This window comes from Colossoma macropomum, unplaced genomic scaffold (assembly GCF_904425465.1).
Source record: "Colossoma macropomum unplaced genomic scaffold, Colossoma_macropomum, whole genome shotgun sequence".
Taxonomy (NCBI): Eukaryota; Metazoa; Chordata; class Actinopteri; order Characiformes; family Serrasalmidae; genus Colossoma; species Colossoma macropomum.
This window is the reverse complement of record NW_023494807.1, coordinates 28,612,956-28,636,875: the sequence shown is the minus strand read 5'-3', so window position 1 is coordinate 28,636,875 and position 23,920 is coordinate 28,612,956. Positions and strand designations below refer to the sequence as shown.

The following is a 23,920-nucleotide window of genomic DNA, read 5'->3' as shown; positions in this document are numbered from 1 at the left end:
CATAGCTTCCTAATTATTACTTAAAATCTGTGAGGTTGTAGAGTAAGAGCATCATAATAGAATGATTTCATACATTTATCTGCATCATTTTTTAAAAATGCTATTAAAAACATTGATCCCAAACTTTTGAATGCCTATGTACTTCTTCATAAATTGTGTAAATATTGAGTTCAGGACAAGAGCTACTATTAGAGATAAAAATGTGAAAATACTTTACTTTTTTGGAGTATAAAAATGTCTGATATTCATCAATTCAGAAGATTTAAATTCACAGCAATTATAAGCAGTAAGCCTCGGCTATCTTAGGGATCACATGTAGATATTTAAGGGAAACCCACAACCTGTAGAAGTTCCAGTATGAACTGTCCCATCATGGCGACCTCAGCTGTATGATTTGTCGCTGCCTCATGCAGACGTGACATCGGCTGATGCGGTTCCGCTGCTGGTCTGCAGCCTTCAGCGTTGCCCCCTGCAGGGCCGTACCAAATTCCTCCTCGTAGCTCACGCGAGTCAGCCAAAAGCTGTAGATGTTGGCAAAGTAATGGCACGTGCCACGCAGGCCTTGGCATTCCACAAAGGGCTGCGTCCTGAAGTCCTTCAGACAGCTTCCAGGAGAGGTCAGAGACTGACCGCCACCTTCATCGCCAGATCCAGTGTGCTGGGAGAACAGTCATAAATATATATATATATATATATATCTACACACACACACATATATACATATATATACACATATATATATATATATATATATATATATATACACACACGCATACTTACATTTTCATATAAATTATACATATTTAAGAAGTTACATGTCATAAAATATGCCCCATATGTATCATATAAGTACATATCTGTAGACAATAAAAATTTTCTAAACCTAACTTTAATCTTAACCTCAGGAAACAAAAATAAAGTTTTCCTTTTGTGCCAGTTTTCAAAATTTCAAATTTTTTTGTAAAAAAAAGTACTTTATCATTTTAGCACCATTTTACTGATTCTAAAAAGGTAGGTGTTTTTATATACAGACAGGACACGTTTCTTTTAAAAATATATGAGAGCAGTTATACTGTAACAAATTAACCCTAGAAATGTCCCTGAATTTAATCCTAGCCCTAAGCACTTGAACTATTATATATATAATATTATATTACTATAATATATGCCTTTAAAATGATTAGGCCCAGACATTTGGGCCTCACAATTACACCAATACAAGTACACACCTGCACATGACAGCAAGGACATGCTCACCATGAGGAAAGAGTAACCTATCCATAAACTGCTCCAGCCAGGCGGGCAGCTGGGCACGTTGGAGTCTTGGTTATGGACTGCCACTGCAGGAGCGGGCGCCTCACACACAACACAGCGGCTGATGTACTGGCGGATCTCTTCGTCTAACACGGGCATCATGGGCACAGGTTTGTTGGTGGTCAGCCAGTAGGACTTGTCATTGCGACTGGCGTAGCGACAGGCAGCAGAGTTACAGTAGGAGAAGGGCATGGTGCTGAAGATATGCAGGCATGAGCCTGCTTGGCCTGAACAAAAAGAGCGGGAAAAGAGTCATTATGTCCATATAGACAATATGCAAGATGGGGCCTATACAAGTGACCAAAACTACATTTAGGTATGAGTAAGTATATGCATTATGTACACTTAAGTGCACATATGTATACTGCTGATTTCCAAAATGGTAACTTTACAGAAGAAGGAAAAAAACATTCTTAAGTTAATGGAACTAGATTTTTTCCCCAAGCACTTTTGGAGCTCTCGTATCTCCATTTTTGTTTTTTTCTCGTATCTCGTTTTTATGGGTTTTTGACATAATTTGAAAATGACTGTTGTCCTTTACATTATGGGCGAAGTTAAATGATGACTGGACCAAAAGAAATGGCCCAAAATTACTTGGAATTCAGAGATATAACTATAAAGAGCTGTAAGATATTAATTATTATAGAGCTGTCAAGTTCTGAAAACAATTCCAGGGACAGTTGGTGCTCCTTTACTGTGCTATGATGACATAACATTCATTAATAGTCATTTTTCTTCTAAATTATTGTTATAATTACAATGATTGGAGCATTTTGCTAATATATTTGTAATGCTATATGAATTTGTATGATATTCCTATTATTATTCCTATCCTATACCACCAAATGTGCATCCCTGATGAAAAGTATTTTGTTAGCAGCTCTCTCCTAGGGTGAGTGGCAGATGCTGCATTTTAAGGTTGATATTCCTTGAATGAATATGAGGCAGAATGGGAAATGGAGTGGTGAAAGGATCGGACTGATGTAATCTCTACGTATTTCAGTTTGTTTCAGCCTTAGACTCTCTGCACTCAGAGGTACCTTAACAACAATGAGTCTTTCAGAGTGAGATCAAGACACTGGATTCCAAAAGGTTGCAAAGTTCACGGCATCCTGTCTTAACACGTTATCGTTCATTCATCGAAAAAGGTTCATTTGAAGCATTAGTACCGAACAAAGAAGATATACTCATTTGTTTCATGCGGGTCTGTTTGCGTTGCACTTCACGTAAAAACAGCTGTCTGTGATTAGATGGTTTTCATGTCACTCAAATGGCCCTTTCTTGTCAAAGTGTTGCTTCTTTGTGATGTTAAGTGTTAAAATCTGCCTCTCTAACAATTGAATTTCAACACAAATTAAGTGCTTTTGGTTTTGTGGGCTTTGTGTACTTCTCAACGCTCATCTTGCACGTTAATTATTTTTTTCTGCTGACATATTTCACTACAAATTTAGGAAATGTCCTCGACAGCTGCCCAGCACCCACTAGTGAATATATTAGTTAACTTATTGATTCAATTCCTTGTGTACACACCACAAATAGCTATACTCTAGTGTGAAATATTACCCAGGTCTTGCGTGTAGGCTCTCTCCTGACCCTCCAGATAAAGAAGGCTGTAACCAATCCAAAGGAGGGGCATGCCTGCTGGACACTCAGGTATTGCCTCAGACTGACTGTGGATCACTAGGAGAAACCCAGACATTGCTGATGGTCCCATTGCCTGGGAATCCAGGATCTCCCTTAGGGCCTGGAGGGCCTGGAAAAGAGGTGATAAAGAGAAAAGGATGCTGCTAATTACTTCTCAGATGTTATAAATCTTAAAGGGTTAATTTTTCATACAGTTGTGCATTTAGCTTATACCTTGTGGTCCAACAAGTCCTTGATGTCCAGGCTCACCAGCATCCCCAGGAGGACCTGGAATTCCTGCAGCTCCTAACTGCCCAGGTGGACCAGGACTGCCCATCAGACCTTTAGGTCCTAAAGAGACCACAACATCATGCAGATTCAGCCACACACACCCACTGAAAGATGGATAGCTGAGTTGGAGGGAGTGAAGACAAATGACCTTACCTATGGGTCCTGGATTTCCTGGGAGGCCAGATGTTCCTTTGAATCCAGATGGCCCAGGTGATCCTGGCTTTCCTTGTGGTCCCTTATTGGTTGGTTTGGGAGGGCCAATGATAACTCTTCCAGGTGTACCTTGGGCCCCTAGAAGGCCATAGAGGAAATGACATATACTTGGAATGACTCATACAATAAGGCACACAGGAGTCCACTCAGCGTGAGCGAAACAGTGCTATATAAAGTGTAATGGTGGAAAATGTACTCGTCCTTTCTGTCCTATACATGAACTTGCTAATATATGGTATTACAAAAACACTTCAATGCAGATGCCAGAATTCACGCATAAGGGCTCCTGAGTGGCGCAACTGTCTAAGCGTTGATCCTATCATCAGGAGATCGCAAGTTCGATCCCTGGTGATGCTACAGCCATCTGTAGCCAGGAGTCCAAGAGAGCACAATTGGCCTCGCTCTCTGGGTGGGTAGGATGGCCCCTCCTTCTCCCCCCATCACTTAACGCGAAGCTAGTCAGCGCAGGTGTCTGTTTGCTGACGTAGCAGATCTGGCGGTTGGTGCTTTTCTCCGAGCGCGTTCAGCTGTCCAATGACGTTGTGTGAGCAGCAGTTCGAGATGCTGTGGTGCTTCACAGGTCTCGGAGGAAGCCTGCGTTCACCCACCAAGTGTTGATGGTATTGTGTGATTGGGGGAGTCCTAACTAGTGGGTGGAATTGGAGGCGACTAAATTTGGGGAGAAAATTGGGTAAAAATCAAAAAAAAATAAAAATAAATAAAAATTCACACATAATACATTCCTATACATTCCTAAAATCTGATCGGTGAAGACAGGGGTCGCCAACCCAAATTCAGGAGCCTCAATATTTGATGTCCATTCTACCATCTTGGCTGTAAATATGTCTCAGTATGTGCCAGTATAGGCTAAAAAATATAAACAGAAATGCAGACTTAGTTTGCTCTGCTTTAAGCTTTAGCTCAGCTATAGCAGCTTTTCTCACATCTCTGGCAGGAAAATTTTCCTCAAAAATGGAACAGTTTCTCGTAAAACATCTCTCAACGTTCGACTTTTTGCGAAGCTGAAGTCAGCTTCTTATTCACCAGCTCCTTGCTCGAAGTCATGAAGATGAAGTCAGTTTCTCGTTCGAATTTGGTGCCACAGTTACATTCTGGCGCCTCAGGCACCATTTAAGGTGGAATGGGAAAATTCAAACGAGAAACTGACTTCATCTTTGCGACTTTTTAGTGTTTGACAGCTTCTCGTTTTCTGTTTCAAATTCTGTATTACTCCACAAAGCCACAAAAAAGTGTGCTATGTTATGTCAAGTATAGGAAATTCTGGCTTCTACACTCAAATGCAGGACGGAATTGTGCACACCTCAGTGGTTATTGGTCAGACATAGTATGCATTGTTTGGTGCAGGTGCCAGTATTTGCTGAGATCTGAAAGCCATTTGTAACAACCTCTGGTTGAAATAGTTTTTCTTTGTGTCTCTGTGGCCATTTTGTGTGTTTTCCCTCGTTTTCCCCTGATGACGCAGGTCTGTGACTGACCACACAGGGGCGCACTAATGTATAAGAGGTTGCAAAGCCAACGATCAGGGCTCTCTCCCCTTTGACATGACCTGAAAGAACACCTGTCCAGACAGGCTGGCACACAACTCTTCACTTTGCTTTGCTTGTAAATTTTGTGGAAGCTTTATTAGATTTTGTGAAACTCTGTGAACATTTGGGAACCTATTAGTTATTAGTTATTGTAATTGAATTACATTCTAACAGAGCTTATTTTGTCTATTCAAATTGCTACACCAAATCTGTAACAATTTAAATTTGTGGTCCTCATTACAAAAAAAAAAATTGAGATGGCAAAGACATAATACCGTGATATAATATCATAACACATAATATGGTATCTGCTGACAAGTGATCTTAAAGCATGTTGTAATTTTATATGAATTATTGCTCACTTGCTGAAATTATTGCTCATCTGCTGAAAGATTTTATCTGAATTTGATTAAAACATTTTTACATGTATAGTACTGTTTGTGAAAAGAAAATATTTTGTTTTTACATTTTTATGTTGAAGATTTTGACTTTGAAACATAGGTCTATCTGTACTGAATGTAGATTTTTCTGATTCATTTTTCTCATTTGTAAAGCACTTTAAATGACAGCAGTGTCTGAAAGGTGCTATATAAATAAACCTACCTTGCCTAGATTGAATCTACAAGTTAATTAATTGTATAAACCACTTATTATATAATGACATTAAAATAATTATGTGGTATAAACAGAATGTAAAATGACCTATTTTGAATGCTTACCCTTACTCCCTGTTATCCCTTTATCTCCCTTGAGCCCTGGAAACCCAGCTCTGCCTTCAAGACCTGCTGGTCCTGGGGGGCCTCTTGAACCAGGCAATCCTTGCAGCCCTGAAAGAAGAATTGAAGTGAAGTGCACCATAACGGCACACGAGAATGATCGCAGACATGTTTTTGGCTTTATTTGCATACTGCTACAGATTACTTACCTTTGGGTCCTGGAGGTCCACTGAACCCAGTAACTCCTGAGGGCCCCTCTGTACCTCTCAAGCCCTTTGTCCCTGGGGGCCCAGGTGGTCCCACATCCCCTTGGTCTCCTGGGTGAGGGAAAATCAAACCTGGAGGACCAATTTCACCTGGTGGACCTAAGACGAAATAATAGTATGAAGAACAGTTGAGGAAAAAGTTACTACCGTGTTGTTGCATCGTTTAACAACATATGGCCGGGTCAAACCCCCCAGGGCCTGGCAATCACACATCATGTAACGGATTCCACCGAGTTAAAGGGCCTATATCACTGAAAACTAATTTTTTTTTTTAATTAAAGAGCTTAATGTAGTATATAAATACTGCTACTGTTTCAAAATGCACCATTCACACTGCCCAGTCCATACAGTCCAAATATGACGACAAAGCTGCAAAAACCGTCCATTTTGAATTCACTGCTTTTGTGATGTCATGAAAACCAACACATTTACATGTATCCACCTATTCAGCCTACAGCAGTTTTGCACTGCCCACTCACACTGAAGTTATATGGAGTGTTTCAGCCCAGCTTGCTTTTTGAATGAGGCACAACACAGAACAGAGCTCACTTACATATATATTAGTCTTAAAGACACTGTAGTGACTATCAGAGAACCAATTTCTTAGGCCACGTTCACACAGCAGGTAAAAGTGGCCCAAATCTGATTTTCTCACCAAATCTGATTTTTTTGTTTGGCTGTTCACATTATCTATCTGAACAGATCACGCTCCCAAAACCGACCCGCATGCGCAAAAGAACAATTCTTCACGTTGCTTCACGTGGCTCATCCAGAGGTAAACAATCATGACTGCTAATGAACGCCAGTCGCTCCCGGAGGGTTCAGCTTCATCTTCGCCAGCATCACAGGAGCCATCATGAAGCTTCACTGACTGACAGCTGGGCTCATCACCCAGAATGTGTTCGAGCTCGCCGTAAAAAGGGCACGTTATTCGTCCACGGCCACTTCTTTGGTTTGCATCCTCGGGTTCTTTAAACTTTGCTTTCAGACTTTAACTGTCCTTTAATGCTGCTGCCTCGTTCTCCTACAGCCGCGTTCAGCCATTTTTTTTCAAAATCTCTTCAAACATTGAGGGTTTAGGATGAGTCTCTTCTAATTTTTGTACAGAAATATCAACCCAAATGTTTATGAGTCTCAGCAGCGCAAAATTCTGACGAATGTTGAGATGGATTGACGTAAAAAAACGCATAAATTCTGATCTGACTGTTCAGAATGAGTCGCATTGCTGCAGATCGGATACGGATTGGATTTCAGTACCACATATGAAAGCTTCTCAAATCGGAATTGAAAATGTCAGAATCAATGTGGTTTTTGTTGTTCACACCGACACAGACAGCACATCTCTGTCACATATGAAGAAAAAAATCGGTTTCGGGCCACTTTTACCTGCTGTGTAAACGCAGCCTTAGTCACTTGTGCGGGTGGGTAGAATGTTACTTTCCGTGCATCCAGTAAACAAATGTCCAAACTAAATCGTACTGTTGGGTGGTGTACCTGTTTACTGAGACATTTCTCTATAGAAACAAACTCTTTTACCAGAGATGATAAATTATTGTCACCAGTGATGAACATGGCAAAACTTGCACTGCAGTACTATAATCCAGTCAAGGCTTTGTTTGATACAACAACTACGGTAAGAACCGCATGTTCCTGCCACCTGAGATTCTACCCATTCTGTTTCCTGCGACTATAAGTGCCTGACTTGTCACCTGACCTGTCACCTAGCACTGCTCGCCCCCTAGTGTTCCCAAGAACGCACTTTGTTATTTTATTAGGTAATTTATTTACAAAGACAAAATTACACATAAGCCTAATGTGGCTCCTACAGGCACAGTGACAACAACATCCTGTTTTATTTAAGGCATTAAGAGAGGCTGCAAAATGGTCATGTAAAAATACATTAGGACACAAACATAATAAGTGGAACTTTAATATTTCCGATCAGTTTAGTCATTCTGCAAGCAGTTAAACTCCATAATTAAGATGCAATTTAAAAACTTCAAATATTTACATGTAAAAACTATTTTGGCTTGCAGGGTAATAATTAAAATGGTTTAAGTCTACCATACATAGCTTAGGTTCTAGCAGCTCTACGACTTGTTTTGGGCTTCACATTTTCACATCTATGACTGAAAAATATCAATAGAAGAAGAATAAAGAAGAGAAAGAAGTAGTAGAGGAAGAAGTAGAAGTAGAGAAAAAACAAGAAGGAGTGTCTCAGCACAGCAAACTTTTACATACAATAAAAAAATAGATAAACGACCCACAAAAACAACCAGTCAAAATTCCACAAACCTGGAGGTCCGCTGAGTCCAGTTGGGCCTGGGTCCCCAGTGTCTCCTGGAATCGATATGTCACAGTTTCTGCCTTGGACACCAGGTGGACCATAGAGGCCTTGGGGACCTAAAGAAAAAAAAATATATTTATCAAATTAAGCAGATGTTACAGAATAAAAACAAATTGGCACCATCATCAAACTGTACTCAAAGCTTTTAGTACTCTTCTTACACGGAGTGTTCTATAGTAGGTCCTGTAGGACCTGGAACACCAAAGTGCAAATGACCCAAGCACTACGGGGTCTTTTTTTACCTGTTTTACATGATCAAAATTGAGATAAAAAGGAAATATTGTGATGAACATTTGATACACAACTCAGCCCTAATTCAAACAATAAAAGTAAGCATGGCAGCAATTTGTTGAGACCTGGGTCTCCAGGCTGGCCTTTCAAGCCTTTCTGTCCTGGATGGGAGATTCCTGGATTTCCTGGGGAACCAGACAGTCCCTGGTTTCCAGGATCACCTTGTATCCCAGGAGGACCTTCCATATCGGGACCTGGGAATGAAATATTACAAATCAGCCATATTTATTTACACAGCAAATATGATAATGCTGCCATCCAGATTAGAAGTACTCAAATCAAGCTTCCAAGGTCCAGATACTAATTTTATGTAAGGGTCAGATTTGATGACAAAATGGCCAACCAGTTACACTGACTGTACAGTCAGGTTTGGATTTAAGGTTTGAGTACTTCTGGTGTGATTATTCTCACCTCTACAGCCTTTCTCCCCTTTAGGACCAGGGAGACCATTGAGGCCCTGGAGGCCTGGAGGTCCCGGAAATCCTGGAAAAAAAAGGAATCCACTGTAATCCAAGCAGGAATGGAATGCAAACTAAATAGGTGAACATGCCCTTTTACAGTAAAACCCCAATGTAATCAGAGCCAGAAAGAGGAACATGGACGCCCTTCACACCATCATGCTCGAATGTTTGCTTGTTTTGCTTAACTACCTTTCAGACCTGGTGGACCTGGATAACCTTTATGTCCTGGTGGTCCTGAAGGTCCTGGAGGACCTGGAAGCCCAAAATGTGAAAAACCTGGTGGACCCACATTTCCTGCACACAGAAACACAGGCATCCAGTCAAGTCTAAGTTTATTTATATAGTGCTTTTTACAAACAGGTGTTGTCACAAAGCAGCTTTACAGAAAAATCCGGGTCTGAGCCCCCATGAGTGTCGCCAATGGCGACAGTGACAAGGAAAAACTCCTTAAGAGCAAGAGGAAGGAACCTTGAAAGGAATCAAGACTCAAAAGGGGAACCCATCCTCTGCTGGTTGACACCGGACAGGAAACAGCATCAGTGTAAAATATTAGAATACAAAACGGGGAAAAACAGGTGGAGCGATGGTTAATTAGATAGTTTGAGTTTATGCAGCAGCATCAGGAGGGTCAGTTCATGCAGGTGAGGTTTGCACAGCTTTGTACAGCATAAACTTCATGGTGGTCAGAACGGTGCAGATCAGCCAAGGGAGATGGAGCTCTGGTGACTCTAGCAGCTCTGGTGGCTCCCATGTGGCGACTCAGACAGACGTCGCTCAGGGGCTCAAATAAAGGGGGAGAGAGAGAGAGACAGAGAGAGATTTCAGACAGACAGAGACAGAGAGAGACAGAGAGAGGGAGAGAGAGAGAGAGAGAGAGAGAGAGAGAGAATAAGAGTTCATCCTAAATGAGTTAGGGAGATGTATTATGCACGATTTTCAGAGTTACGATATTTACAAAACCCTGTAGGAAATTACCTGGAGGACCACGCAGTCCAGGTGGTCCAGGAGAACCACAGGTACCAGGCAATCCCTGTGGCCCCTGGAGTCCTCGATCCCCTGGATCCCCTGGGGCTCCAACCTCAGCTGTGAGGGGAAGACATAACATAAAAAACTCAATTAAAGAAACAGTTAAGTGAAAAATCTAATTCATACAATTTTGCTTTCACTTTAAATGTGTGACAGTTAAGGTGCGCAGTTTGCACACTGCTAATTGGTGGGTATAAACTTAAATTACTTGTTTGCTATATTAGCCTCAAAGCTCTGGTGCTAAAGAAGCAAAATTACAGACACCAAACGCATCTTGACTAGATGGGATGATTTTTCACTGAACGTCTGCATTAAACTCAACTGTGATACTGAATCTATTGCTGGACTGTTATCTGGGCTAACCTAACCGCTAACCAGAGTCGCTGTCTCTTACCTGAGTCAGTAACTGACTCACTGACTGAGTCATTCTGTCTCTGACTCCCATTGTGCAAGAGTCACCTGAGACAACAGCAGGTGGCATATTTTTCCTTCATCTTGCTGTGCGAGAGGCATTATTTAACCATTTTTAACAGTTGAAGGGTGAAGAAAAAGCCACCAAGCACTAGTAACTAACCAATAAACACACCACAATGTAAACTGGACAGATGTGTTGCACTGACGTGCTGTGAGAAGATGAAAAGAACATGCTCTGATGTCCAATTCCCTCATTTTGTATGGACCATCATAAAAATGCTTTCCCACCAGCAGCGAACTGAACCAGGATTCACTTGGAAGCGGACCAAACCTGTTGTTTGGCACAGAACCGAGTACAGTTGGAGCATTCACACTTGTCAAAATGAACCGAATTAAAGAAAAAGTTTAATATGCTTTTCTGACTCACCACCAAGCCACCAAGCACTAGTAACTGACCAATAAATGTACAATGTAAACTGGAATAGCAGCTTTTTGATGTGTTGCTATTTTTAGAATCATAACTTTGTAATTTGCCAGTGCTATGTTAGCTAGCTTGGAAGCTATAATGCTAGGACTATTAATATGTTTCCCAGCACCTAGAGTATTTTTTTCACCTTACTATAATTAAGGCTGTAAAATAATTAAAACAATTAATTGTGATTAATCCCATTATTTTGTGTGGTTAATCATGATTAATTGCATTTGTCTTACTTAAGTAAGGCAAACGCAATTAAGTACCCTAGAGAAGGATTTTAAGTACCCTAGAGAAGGATTTGCCCATTTTAAAAACAATGCTTTTTGTTACAGATTGAAGAGTAGACAAAAATAAGCTTCATGAGAATGTTCAACCCCGTTTCCAAAAAAGTTGGGTCGCTGTGCAAAATGTAAATAAAAATGAATGCATTTATGTGGACATCATTTAAACCCTATATTTAATTGAAAATAGTACAAAGACAACACATCAAATGTTGAAATTGAGAAATTATTTTGTTTTTGTAAAAATACACGCCCATGTTCAACTGAAACTACTTTTTTTTGGAAACAGGGTTGTATTAATCACTTTCAGTAATTCAATAACATTATTTTCATCATATGAAATGAAAAACATGACCCTGAACATGAAAGTCACATGAACGCAGATTCCAATTTTCAGTTTCGGTAAGTTCGGCATCATGTTTCAACTCCTTTGCAAACGCAGCCTCTCGTTCTCATGCTGATACACTACATCTTGTTTCAAGGAGAAACAGAGCTCCATTTTGCTAGCGTTTTGTTAGCTTGCTGTTTTGGTGATTTATCCACAGTTCCACTGCAAACACTGTCCAGCCCAGTCTACTGAAGGCATCCTTAAGACTCAACGTCCTTCTGTGCTAAACAAATTCAGTCACAGTCACAGCAACAGCGCACAATCAGCTGAGCATCAGGCTGGAACTACAGATGTAACAAAGCATAAACATATATATACACCGATCAGGCGTAACATTATGACCACCTCCTTGTTTCTATGCTCATTGTCCATTTTATCAGTTCCACTTACTATATAGGTGCACTTTGTAGTTCTACAGTCACAGACTGTAGTCCATCTGTTTCTCTGCATACTTTGTTAGCCCCCTTTTACCCTGTTCTTCAGTGGTCAGGATCCCCATGGACCCTCACAGAGCAGGTACTATTTGGGTGGTGGATCATTCTCAGCACTGCAGTAAAACTGACGTGGTGGTGGTGTGTTAGTGTGTGTTGGGCTGGTCTGAGTGGATCAGACACAGCAGTGCTGCTGGAGTTTTTAAGCACCTCAGTGTCACTGCTGGACTGAGAATAGTCCACCAACCAAAAATATCCAGACAACAGCGTCCTGTGGGCAGCGTCCTGTGACCACTGATGAAGGACTAGAGGATGACCAACACAAACTGCGCAGCAGCAGATGAGCTATCGTCTCTGACTTTACATCTACAAGGTGGACTGACAAGGTAGGAGTGTCTAATAGAGTGGACAGTGAGTGGACACGGTGTTTAAAAACTAACACACCACCATGGCAGTGTTACTGCAGTGCTAAGAATGATCCACCACCCAAATAGTACCTGCTCTGTGAGGGTCCATGGGGGTCCTGACCACTGAAGAACAAGGTAAAAGGGGGCTAACAAAGTAAGCAGAGAAACAGATGGACTACAGTCTGTAACTGTAGAACTACAAAGTGCACCTATATAGTAAGTGGAGCTGATAAAATGGACAGTGAGCATAGAAACAAGGAGGTGGTCATAATGTTATGCCTGATCGGTATGTATATATATATATATATACATACATATATATATATATATATATATATATATATATATATATATAAATGGTAGTAATGTTAATAATTTATAGCATTACTTATAAATACATTAACTTTAACTGCTAATTATTATTATTGAGTAGTAGTAGTAGCAGTAGTAGCAATAGTCATAATAGTTGTTATTAGTAAACTAACAGTAGTATGAAAGTATGAAAACTCAGGCTTGATTAAAAGTGTATATTTACAGTTGTATGCAAAAGTTTGGGTGAAATTACGTTTTGTTAATTTTCTGTGAAAATAAGTGAACACACCTCTACAGAGAACATGTGCATTTTAATGCAAAATGATTGTTATTTACTGAATTTAACATTTTGGGAAAAAACAAAACATAAAATGTAGCGCTATTGTCTCACAGCAAGTAGAGCCTGGGTTTGATTCCCCAGCCGGGCGACCAGGGTCCTTTCTGTGTGGAGTTTGCATGTTCTCTCTGTGTCTGCGTGGGTCCCACAGTCCAAAGACATGCAGTCAGGCAGATTGGAGATACTAAATTGCCTCTAAGTGTGAATGTGAGCATGAGCACATATGTCTGTGTGTCTGCGCTGTGATGGACTGACGTCCTGTCCAGTGCCTCTCCCTGCCTTCCGCCCAATGACCGCTGGGATTGATTCATAGCACCCCCTCGCATCCCAGGAGGATAAGCGGCTTAGATAATGTGTGTGCACATAAAATGTGGCCTGTGCAAAAGTTACAGCATATATTTTGTTTACATACTAAAGTGTGTTCTCTGTAGAGGGTGTGTTAACTTCTAAACACAAAACGTCATTTGACAGGGGTGTGCAAACTTTTGCAAATATATAGACACGCATCCTGTACCATGTCCAGGAAAACCATGCTCACCATCACATTCTGAAAAAGGACATACATAAAGAGAAGATAAATACATCAGTTTTCATTGAACACAGGACTTATGAATTCAATCTTTAGAAACAAATGAAGAAAGAAAGAAATCTGACCGCTTGGTCCACTGACACCCTTAAAGCCCTTTGGTCCAGGTGGACCTGGATATCCCACAGAGTCTCCTTCATCACCTGGGAAAAACAGTTTGTTAGGTAATGTATCAACAACTACAACACAGATGGGAAATCTAAAAAAAAAAGCTTCAATAAGGCTAAGCCCTCAGCTGCAGTGGACGGGGGGTGTTTGAGAGAGGAGTGACAATGACATAGGTGTTGATATAATAGATAATACAGGGAGATTCACTCGAAAGAGGCCCTGAATATTCTGTAATAACTCTCGATAGGACGAAGCAATCTGAACAAAAACAACGTGCAATGTGCTCCTCAGTATATGGAGCTTCGAACAAGCTGAGATGCCCCTGTGTTGGAGCGATGAGGTACGTTTAACCTCTTTTATGCTTGGCGATATGTTCAGGAACATGGAACGCCGCGTCGAAATGTGTCTGGCAGAAAACGGAGATCACTTCCAGCATCGTATGTAATACAATCGATTACACATACGTCAAGGTATGTAGTGTATTTCTTTGGTTCAGATTTCTTCATCCTAAAGGGAGTTACAACAGAATATTCAGGGCCTCTTTTGAGTGAATCTCCCTGTACCGTTTTAAGAGGAAGATTATTTTTAGATATTGTCCTAATGTCATTTTAAAATCAAGGTGTTGATCACATCACAAGCAGTTTTAGATTACTGCCACCCAGTGGTGTATTGTTGTCTGGACAGGTGGATTTTCTGTACTTCAGGGTATCTTTTAAATGCAGGATCTAAATCTGGGTGAAAATTCTTGTGTAAAAAAAACAATTAAATACAAACTTATTAGAAAATGCTGCAAGTCAATGTAGCACTGTGAAAACAGCATTTACTTATTTTACAAAGTTTACATTGTTTCATACCCCTTAAGTTCAGAAAATTCTAATGTGTGAGATTTTACAACCTCCTGATGCCGTGCTGAATTGATGCTGTGATGTGAGGTGACATGACTTTGTGACTAAACATAGTTTTAAAAAGTTACAGAAAAAAACTGCCTTTTTGTTAAACTTTGCTGAGCTTAGCATCAGTGTTGTACAGGACTTGTGCATGCATTTTGTGGCAAGTTACATACATCATTAACCGATAATCAAATAGCTACCCCTTTTATATATATTAAATCTGCAGGATCTTGTTATTGGCAAATTGCTTCTGGGGGTCATTGGAGCAGCAGTGGACTGAGGAAGCGAGCCAAAATAACACTGAGAGTTTTGTAATTTTATTTAAACAAGTAAATTTTTCATTAAGCATATTAACCCTTTAACACTCCAGGCTTATTACATAAGGCCCAATCCCATTTCCCCCCTTGGCCCTACCACTTAGCTCTTAGCCATCTATTTCGCATGTTCACTGAGGTTTTTCAGAGGCACACACCAAAAGGAGTGTTATGAGAAAAAAACAAATGGCTTGGATTCCCACAAATGTGGGAATTGTCTCTGTTAAAAATGATGATAACCATTGTATTATCTTAGTTTAATGTTGTTTCGATGTATGTGATATGCTAATAGTATGCGGATGTCTCGGCAGCAAGCTGGCTAAATTTCCTGTTCCACCTTAAATGGTATGGCAGTTACATTCTGGTGCCTCAGGCATCAGAACTGCTGCTCCATTTAAGGTGGAATGGGAAAATTTATATGAAAAGCTGGCGAATGGCTGACTTCAGCTTCATATCACTGAAGAATTAGAGGTGGGTGATAATAAACAATTGCCCCCCTCTTTGAAGGCATATGTGAGGAGCTGAACTTTACTCTCCTCTGCTGTCACTGCAGACTGGCAGGGTCGCCTACAGAGCAGCGCTAGTAGCTGTTAATGAAGTAATGTTCTTTTTATTTCCCCATTTTGTAGGAAAGATTTCAACCACAACCCCTTGTAACTCAGTTCCAAGGGGCAAGGTGACACTTGAAAACAAGGGGTAGGGGTCAAAATAAGAAATGGGACTGGGCCTATGGCGTACAATTCAGTAACTACAGGGACTTCAATGCAAACTGGCTGAGCTTTTCTTAGGTTATAGAAGTGTGTAATAAAGCTTGGCCTGTTAAGGGGTTAACAGAAGAATTACATGTTTTTAAATGGAATCTGTTACATTTAGGACAGTGTATTCGGTTTTCAGCCATCACTACTTTTTCCAAAATATTCTGCCCAACACTGACCACGACAGTCTTACCTTTGATGCCTGGTAGCCCTCGATTGCCTGGTGCACCATTTAGTCCAGGAAGACCTGGACCACCCTGTATGGAAAAATATTGTGTTGTGTTGACCTCGATTTCATGTTTACAGTCCCTACAGGCATCCATTGCCTAACATAAGAGCCAGAGCAGGGTTTACCAGATCTCCAAAATGTCCTGGGAATCCTATGGCTCCTGGATATCCTTTGGGCCCAGGTGGACCTGGCGGTCCCTGAGGGCCACTTCTTCCAGGTAAGCCAGGGAAGCCTTTCTGAAACCCAGGGCCACCATTCAGTCCATCCAGACCATGTTCACCAGGTAATCCAGGTGAACCTTTAGGACCTGTTGATCAGGAGTTTGACAGAAAATATGATTTCTCTATTTCTGAATGTAACTAAGTACATAATGAGTACATACTAGATCAAAATATGGACACACATTTCATTGATTCAGTGACATGACACAAGAATATATTTTGATAGTGGTTTAGCTTTATAATGAATCATTAAAACTTTTTGATGATGTTGGTTACATTTAAAGGTTTGGTTCAACAAAAAATCCAACTTACAATTTTTCCCTTTACCACAAAATGCAGTCAATGGGCCAAAACATGTTTGATGTCTAAACGTGTTTTTTTTAGTTTTGCAGTTTGCTTATACAATAGAAGTCTATGCCACCCAAAATGGTTTTGGGTGACAAACTTTCTTGCTTGTTACATACATTAGCCTCATCACTCCAGTGCAAAACTAAAGAAGTAAGCTTCACCTAGCAAAATGTCTTGGCCAAGTGAATATACCTAAGGTAAGATGAAAACTGTGTAAATTTGTTTTCTGGTGAACCTTTCCTTTAATAATGGGTATAAAGTGCATGTCACTTTCAGTGAATGTCAATATACAATCCCTCAAAATATAAGCAATGTATTAATAAGCCCATGTACCTCTAGGTCCTGTGAATCCTGGTCTTCCATTGGGCCCAGGTAATCCCTTAATGCCTTTTATGGAATTTAAGAGGCCTGGAGGTCCTGGATATCCTTTGCTACCTGAGCAAGTTAACCACAGCACAATTCAAGATCATTTCATGGTACATAGCTCAAAGTTATGGTACGTGTTGCCAGTTTATTATGTTGTATCTACTTTCACTGGTCATTTTATCACTTGTGTTATTCTTTTGTTGGTATACAGTTACAGACTGTATCCCATCTTATGTTGCACAATAAAGCCACCCTTTATCTTGTCCATTAGTGAAAAATGACCACCATAGGACCACCACTAACCAACCCAATTCCAAAAGGTTGGGACACTAAGTAAAATACCAATATAAATAGAAAGCAGTGATGTATAGATCTACTTTGATCTGTGTTTGAACAAAAATAGTATGAAGATAAGATATTCAATATTTGGTAACACTTTGCTGTAGGGCAGGGTTACGAAAGCTACATGATGCCTACATAAGCGCTTCATGACAACTGACAGAAACATACATAAACATTTGTAAACACTTGTTCCAAAAGGCATCAGCTGTCATAAAGACTGCTTTTGTCAACTTTGATGTCAAGTTGAAATAACAATCACATCAAGAGACATATTTTTGGTGATATTAAGTTGTGTCATGACATTTTCTGAGGTGAAATGACATAGCATGTTATGACAACTGACTTTGTAGCTCTTTTTCTTTGGTTTTGGTATGTCAGGGTGACACAGTGCTGATGATGTGACACAGCTTGACAGAAGGAGGCAGTTGGTAAAACTGACCAAAAGTGAGAACTTCAAGGTCTACACAAGAGCAGTAGTAGGTTGGGCACTGATTTTGGGCAATTAAACCTGGCATTCATCAATGAAAACAGTCATCGTCTGAACAATCGCGTACTCTTAACTCAATATCTAGACTTGTGTTTTATATATATATATATATATATATATATATATATATATATAGTATATGTATTTTACCATATTTAACTATATGGTATGGCTTGTCTTTTAGGATATAGATTCCTGCAGTCTCAGTCTATAGGATTTTGGTGTGCTTTTGCTCCCACTGTTTGCACTTTTTGTGCTGGTTAAGAGAATCTGCTAAATGACAAAATAATTTTTATGAATCTTTAATCAAATATCATAACACTGTAATGACACTTATGTATATTGTCTCTGGCCCTTAAGTAAGTTCTATTTTACAGTTTATAATATTTTTATGATCCTTATACAAGTACCATGACACTGACTCTTGACAGGTGTTATGTCAACTTGACATCAAAGTTGACAAAAGCAGTCTTTACGACAGTTAACGCCTTTTGGAATAAGTGTTTATAAACGTTTATGTATGTTTGTGTCAGTTGTCATGAAGCGCTTATGTAGGTGTCATGTAGCCTTTGTAACCCTGCCCTACGGTAAAGTATTACTTATTCTGAAATTAATGCCTGATACACATTCCAAACAAGTTGGGACTGGGGCAATTAAAAACTAGGAACATTGTGAAATGTTCAAAAAAAACATCTTATACGGGTGATGTAACCATGCTTGGATACAAAAGGAGCATGTAGGAAAGGCCTAGTCATTTAAGAGCAAGGATGGGTCGAGGCTCATCATATAAAAAATGCATCAGCAGAAAATCTAAGTGTTAAAACATGATGTTCTTCAGGGAAAAATTGTAAAGATTTTAGATATTTTACCATCTACAGTGCATAATAAAATCAAAGGAGACTCTACAACTTAATGCCAGAGACCTTTGACCCCTGCACTGCATTAAATAACAGCATGCAAATTAAGACTGTACTGTGCACACTGGAAGCCATATATGAACAAATTCTAAAAATGCTGCCAACTTCTTTGAGCTCAGGCTAACGCACAGTGGAAACGTGTACTGTGGTCTGACCAGTCAACCTTTAAAACTGTTTATGGAAATAATGGACATTGTGATCTCTGGGTCAAAGTCTGTCAAGGTATGTGGGTATTATTGGGCAACTTGCACTTAAATTCTGGTGTCACATTAGCAGGGGCTAAACTGGTACAAATGCATCAAGCACAGCAGAGTTAATTAACTGGAGTTTATACTAGCGCAACAACAGTGGCTGCATGGTCAGAAACTGACCATAGGGGAAGGATTAGATGATGAACACAAACTGTCAAATTGTGCATGGAAAAAGATTAGTTTTATTCTCGAGCCGTATCTCAAAGCCAAGGATGCAGCCGAGGAGGCTGCACTTCTCAACTGTTATTGTGCCGTTTTTGTAGGATCATTTAAAAAATATCAGGTCAGCCGTGGTCAAACAGTGGTCCCTGTCGATTAATGAACAGGTTAGGGGCGGACAATCTGTGCAACAACTGATGAGCTACAGTCTTCAACTATAAACCTACAAAGTGCACCTGTATGGTAGGTGTTTCTGATAAAATGGCCATCAAGTCTCCCAGGTGATACACTGAGAGACACTGAGACTCTTTAACTCATTCAAATTGCCAGATAAATTATGAGACATAGTAAAATGGATCAGCATATCACTGTCATCGGAACAAAACCTTGTATCTTCAAAATGGTAACTTTACAGGAGAAGGAAAAAACCTACTTTACTTTTAATGTAAGTCAATGGAACCAGACTTTTTTCCCCAGTCATTTTGGGCCATTTCTTTTGGAAAACAAGGTTTTCTGACAGCCGCGATATGGAATTGGAGCTTTCTGTGTACTACTGTGTTTCTCATCACTATATAAAAGATGGATAAAAGTGGCCTTTTATTGTTGCATGCAGTGCAATGTTTCAGAGTGAGCATATGTGCTCACTTAGAACACAATTTGGATCACTATGCTTATTACTGATTTGTTTTATCAGAATTTAAATAGATACGTCATGTTTTTTTACATTGCACAGATATTGGAAGACCGAGCTCAAAGGGGGGAAGATTAACACCCATTTTTGCACAGGACTTAAAGAGTTAAACAGCCTTCTGTTAATACTAAGGTAAAAACGGTGCAAACATTAGTACCTTTGACTCCCTTGTAGCCCACGTCTCCTGTCACACCAGTTTCACCCTCATCACCTCTCACTCCTGGTCTACCTGGTGGCCCTGGAAAACCTGGGTCTCCAGGTAATCCTATTAATCCAGCTAACCCAGGATGTCCTCTAATTCCTTCAGAACAGATTTGTGCATGCATTTCAAAACATGTGCACAGTCATGGATTTAATCATAAAGAATTAAGATACTGAATACAGCAGTATTTTTTAACATGAAAACCAGTTCTTACCTTTTGATCCAGAAAGCCCAAACAGCCCTGGTTCACCAGGTGCTCCTATTAAGCCAGGAGGTCCAGGGGCACCAGGAGGACCAGGTGGACCAGGCTGTCCTTGAGGTCCCTTCAGTCCAGTTCCAGGAAAACCAGCCAGTCCCTTTTCTCCTTTAACGCCATTGATGCCTTGTAGGAATCACAGTGCCAGTAAGTGATGTGACTGTCATTTGAAACTGCAGCAAATTCTTAGTGTTCTTAGTGTCTTACCCAGCAGCCCAGTCAGGCCTGGACGTCCTTGGGGACCTGGGGGGCCTTGCTCACCACTACAAAAAGTAGGGCTAACCCCTGGTAGTCCAGGTGGACCTGGGTCCCCAACGTCTCCAGGCTGTCTATCACATTCTATCACATGTCCAGGATTTCCAGGTTGCCCTGCACAAAATACAAGAAGTTAATCCTTAGATTTTATCACCAGTGAAAATTAAAACATGAGGTCATTTTTCAGGAATTATTCATCCATTGTACTTCAATCAAACAAGAGGAAGAAATCTATTAAAAATACACATAAACTACATGGCCAAAAGCATATGGACACTCCTCCTAATTACTGAGTTTGGGTGTTTTAGCCACACTTATTACTAATATGTATATGAAATCAAGAAAATAGCCATGCAGTCCCCATAAAAAAAAACACAGGCAGTAGCACAGTCGTACTGAAGAGATCATTAATTTTAAACATGACACTGTCATAGGATGAAACCTCTGCTGCACGCCAGCTTGTGAAATGACTGATAGGTCTGCCCTGGTCAACTGTAAGTGCTATTACTGTGAAATAGAAGCATTTAGGAGCAACAGCAGCTCAGCCACGAAGCTGCAGACCACACAAACTCACACAGCGGGGTCCTGTGCACACATTGAGCTCCATGAAGACATGGTTTGATGAGTTTAGTGTGGAGGTACTCCAGTGGCCTGCACAGAGCCCTGACCTCAACCCCACGGAACACCTTTGGGATGAATTAGAACGTGGACTGCAAGCCAGATCTTTTGTCCAACATCAGTGCCTGACCTTACAAATCCTCTTTTGACTGAAATTCCCAAAGACACACTCCAAAATCTTGTGGAAAGCCTTCCCAGAAGAATGGAGGCCGTTATAGACATAAAGGAGGGACAACTCCTCATCAGTACCCAAGGTTTTGGAATGAGCCATGTAGTGTTTCCATGTATTGTCATTGTTAAGCACTGAAGCAAAAGTAACAATGCTGGAAATTAAGACTCAAACCTGCCAATATATAATGTAATTTGAATATAAATGCAATTGAAAAAAAAATTAAGAAATAACATTTGTAGTGGCAGCTGATGGTCAAGTTTGGAATTAAGCACTACAATGAACAGAATAAGTGATTGGGAAAGCATTTAAGCCTGTCAAATACAGAGAAAGGTAGAGAAAATATTATGATATACATGTACCGCTTAATCCATCAGGACCTCGTTGACCCCGCGTGCCCTTTGGACCAGGGTTTCCAGGAAATCCTGTTTGTCCAGGAGGGCCTGACCTGCCTGGGAGGGAATCTCCTGGAGGCCCCTTTAACCCTGGACGTCCTTGCGGCCCTGGTGATCCCCTTGCACCGCTAAAGCTACGTCCAGGAGGACCTGGATCACCTGGATCACCTGGTAATCCTGGAAAACCTATAAGGGCATAAACTGCTATCAGTAATCAGAAACTATAGTATCTAAACAGATAAATGCATGGGATTCCAGCTTACCTGGACGTCCATACCCCCTACTGTCTCCATCATCTCCTTTTTCGCCTTTTGGTCCTGGTAGACCAGGAGAGCCTCCATATCCAGGTGGTCCCGGTGGCCCAGGGGGTCCTAGTTATCACAGAAGACTTGTAATTTTACCACCAATGCACTGTATGAAACTAGCAAATGCAAATGATTGCAAAGGATTTTTTTGTGAAGCACAGAAGTCAACCTGGGTCTCCAGGGTCGCCTGGCGGGCCTTCTGGGCTAGGGTTGCCCGGAATACACTGAACCGAATCCCCTAAAGCACAAACGTAAAACATGCACTCAGATAAACGATCATGAGAAACCACTCGAGTTAACATCAATAGTGAAATATGAATTTGGAATATGGATCTTATGGGTTTATAATAATTATTGATAATTTACATCTTCTTGCTTGAAACATTTGAAACAAAAATTTGATATGTGCAATAGGCGCTCACAATGTGCCTACAGTTAAATGTATTAATCACGCACTATTTGCTTCCTCGTGAGGCTCATTCTCTCTCTCTCTCCCTCTGTTTGTCCTGTATGTCTCCTCCCATGTCTGGTTCCTATCTCTGTTATAGGTTGGCCACGGTGTCAATCGTCATTAGAGGCTGGATGTCTACCATTCGATGACCAATCATCGCGCGCTGGAGGAGGGACCTGAATCTTAAAAGCTTGTTGAGAGGCCTGCATTTTCCTTGTGCCCATAGCTGTTTAGTGTGCTTCTGGTCTTTGCTGTTTACAGACACAGATGCATAAGCTTTGCACTCTTTCACTATTTCAGTATCTGCGCTAACTCTGTCAAGCCAGTTTGCTGATTTGTCTTGAGTATGTCAGCTTTGCACCTTTATGCCTCGAGTTCTTGAATCACCCTAGCTTTACTGCCTTGCTGCTTTACATCTGTCTATTCTATCTCTCTCTCATACACTGCGGTGCTTTCTTGGGGTTCTGGACAGGCTAGATGGGAGCGCTCATACGTTTTACTCAATGTAGCAGTCCAATGTATAGACACATTAGGTAAGGGGTGGGCACCAATCCTTCTATTTATGTTTTTGGTGTATGTAAGATCAGTGTAGATAGCTATTTCAATTTGCTGTTAGGTGAGAACTTAAACTAAAGAGCTAGGGTAATTTTTTTCTTTTTGTTTGTTTTGATGATTTTTTTCCTTTAGCACCGTTCGGGTCCAGAATCTTGTTAACTCAAGAAGCAAGTATAACTGCTATGTTGTAAATGTTGTTAATAGCAGTGGTGGACAGTAACTAAGTAAATTCGTTACTGTACTTAAGTAGTTTTTTCGTGTATCTGTACTTTACTGAAGTATTTCCATTTTGGGTTACTTTTTACTTTCACTCCACTACATTTCAAAGTCAAATATCTTACTTTTTACTCCACTACATTATGAGAAATCTGTCGTTCCTTTTGGCTTATGTGTGTATAAAAACGTAACATGTCAAAACGAAAGAAGCGCAAGGCAAGAACACCAATCAGGCACAGCGCGCACTTTGTTTTGAGCTTGTTTTGACCTGTTGGACATACCGACCCAGTGCAGCACACAGTTCAACATCAGTGCAGCAGCATAACATTTTGGGAGTGTCTATTCAACATAAATGATGAACTAACCTAACTTTGTGTAAATAGACCACAATATAGAAATATGTATACATATGCAGTTGTGACTGACGCGTCTTTTTTCTGAATTTATACAAACACATTTCATTTTATAGTAAATTCATTTTGGCTAGTTTATGTTTATGAACAGAGACCTACAGATGCAGTTTAGTAAAGGAAACTCATTTGTGAATCTGAGTTTAAAGCAAGTTTTTATTAAACTTAAACTTGTAACTAAGTTGCAAATAAACCTTAAACTGAAACTTTGCTTGTTTGCAGAAAGTTATTTCAGAGCCACTCAGTTCTACCTGATGGAAATTGTTTGCCTTTAATGTTTTGTG

At 40.4% G+C, this 23,920-nt stretch overlaps 1 protein-coding gene across 1 annotated transcript in view; it reads right to left on the bottom strand.

The window, feature by feature from the left end:
• Positions 1-269: 269 nt before the first annotated feature.
• The window catches only part of LOC118796798 (collagen alpha-4(IV) chain-like), a 60,887-nt gene continuing 37,236 nt past the window's right edge, over positions 270-23,920 (bottom strand). Inside the window, 24 exon segments of the mRNA XM_036555908.1 lie at positions 270-658; positions 1,258-1,541; positions 2,878-3,010; positions 3,012-3,067; positions 3,172-3,288; positions 3,382-3,519; positions 5,708-5,815; positions 5,914-6,069; positions 8,266-8,373; positions 8,674-8,802; positions 9,020-9,091; positions 9,259-9,363; positions 10,045-10,152; positions 13,679-13,687; positions 13,795-13,869; positions 15,987-16,050; positions 16,148-16,329; positions 16,925-17,026; positions 19,962-20,105; positions 20,221-20,388; positions 20,470-20,631; positions 21,667-21,885; positions 21,963-22,070; positions 22,174-22,242. Of these exon segments, the coding sequence (XP_036411801.1) occupies positions 371-658; positions 1,258-1,541; positions 2,878-3,010; positions 3,012-3,067; positions 3,172-3,288; positions 3,382-3,519; positions 5,708-5,815; positions 5,914-6,069; positions 8,266-8,373; positions 8,674-8,802; positions 9,020-9,091; positions 9,259-9,363; positions 10,045-10,152; positions 13,679-13,687; positions 13,795-13,869; positions 15,987-16,050; positions 16,148-16,329; positions 16,925-17,026; positions 19,962-20,105; positions 20,221-20,388; positions 20,470-20,631; positions 21,667-21,885; positions 21,963-22,070; positions 22,174-22,242 (3,104 nt within the window). The 3' untranslated portion in view covers positions 270-370.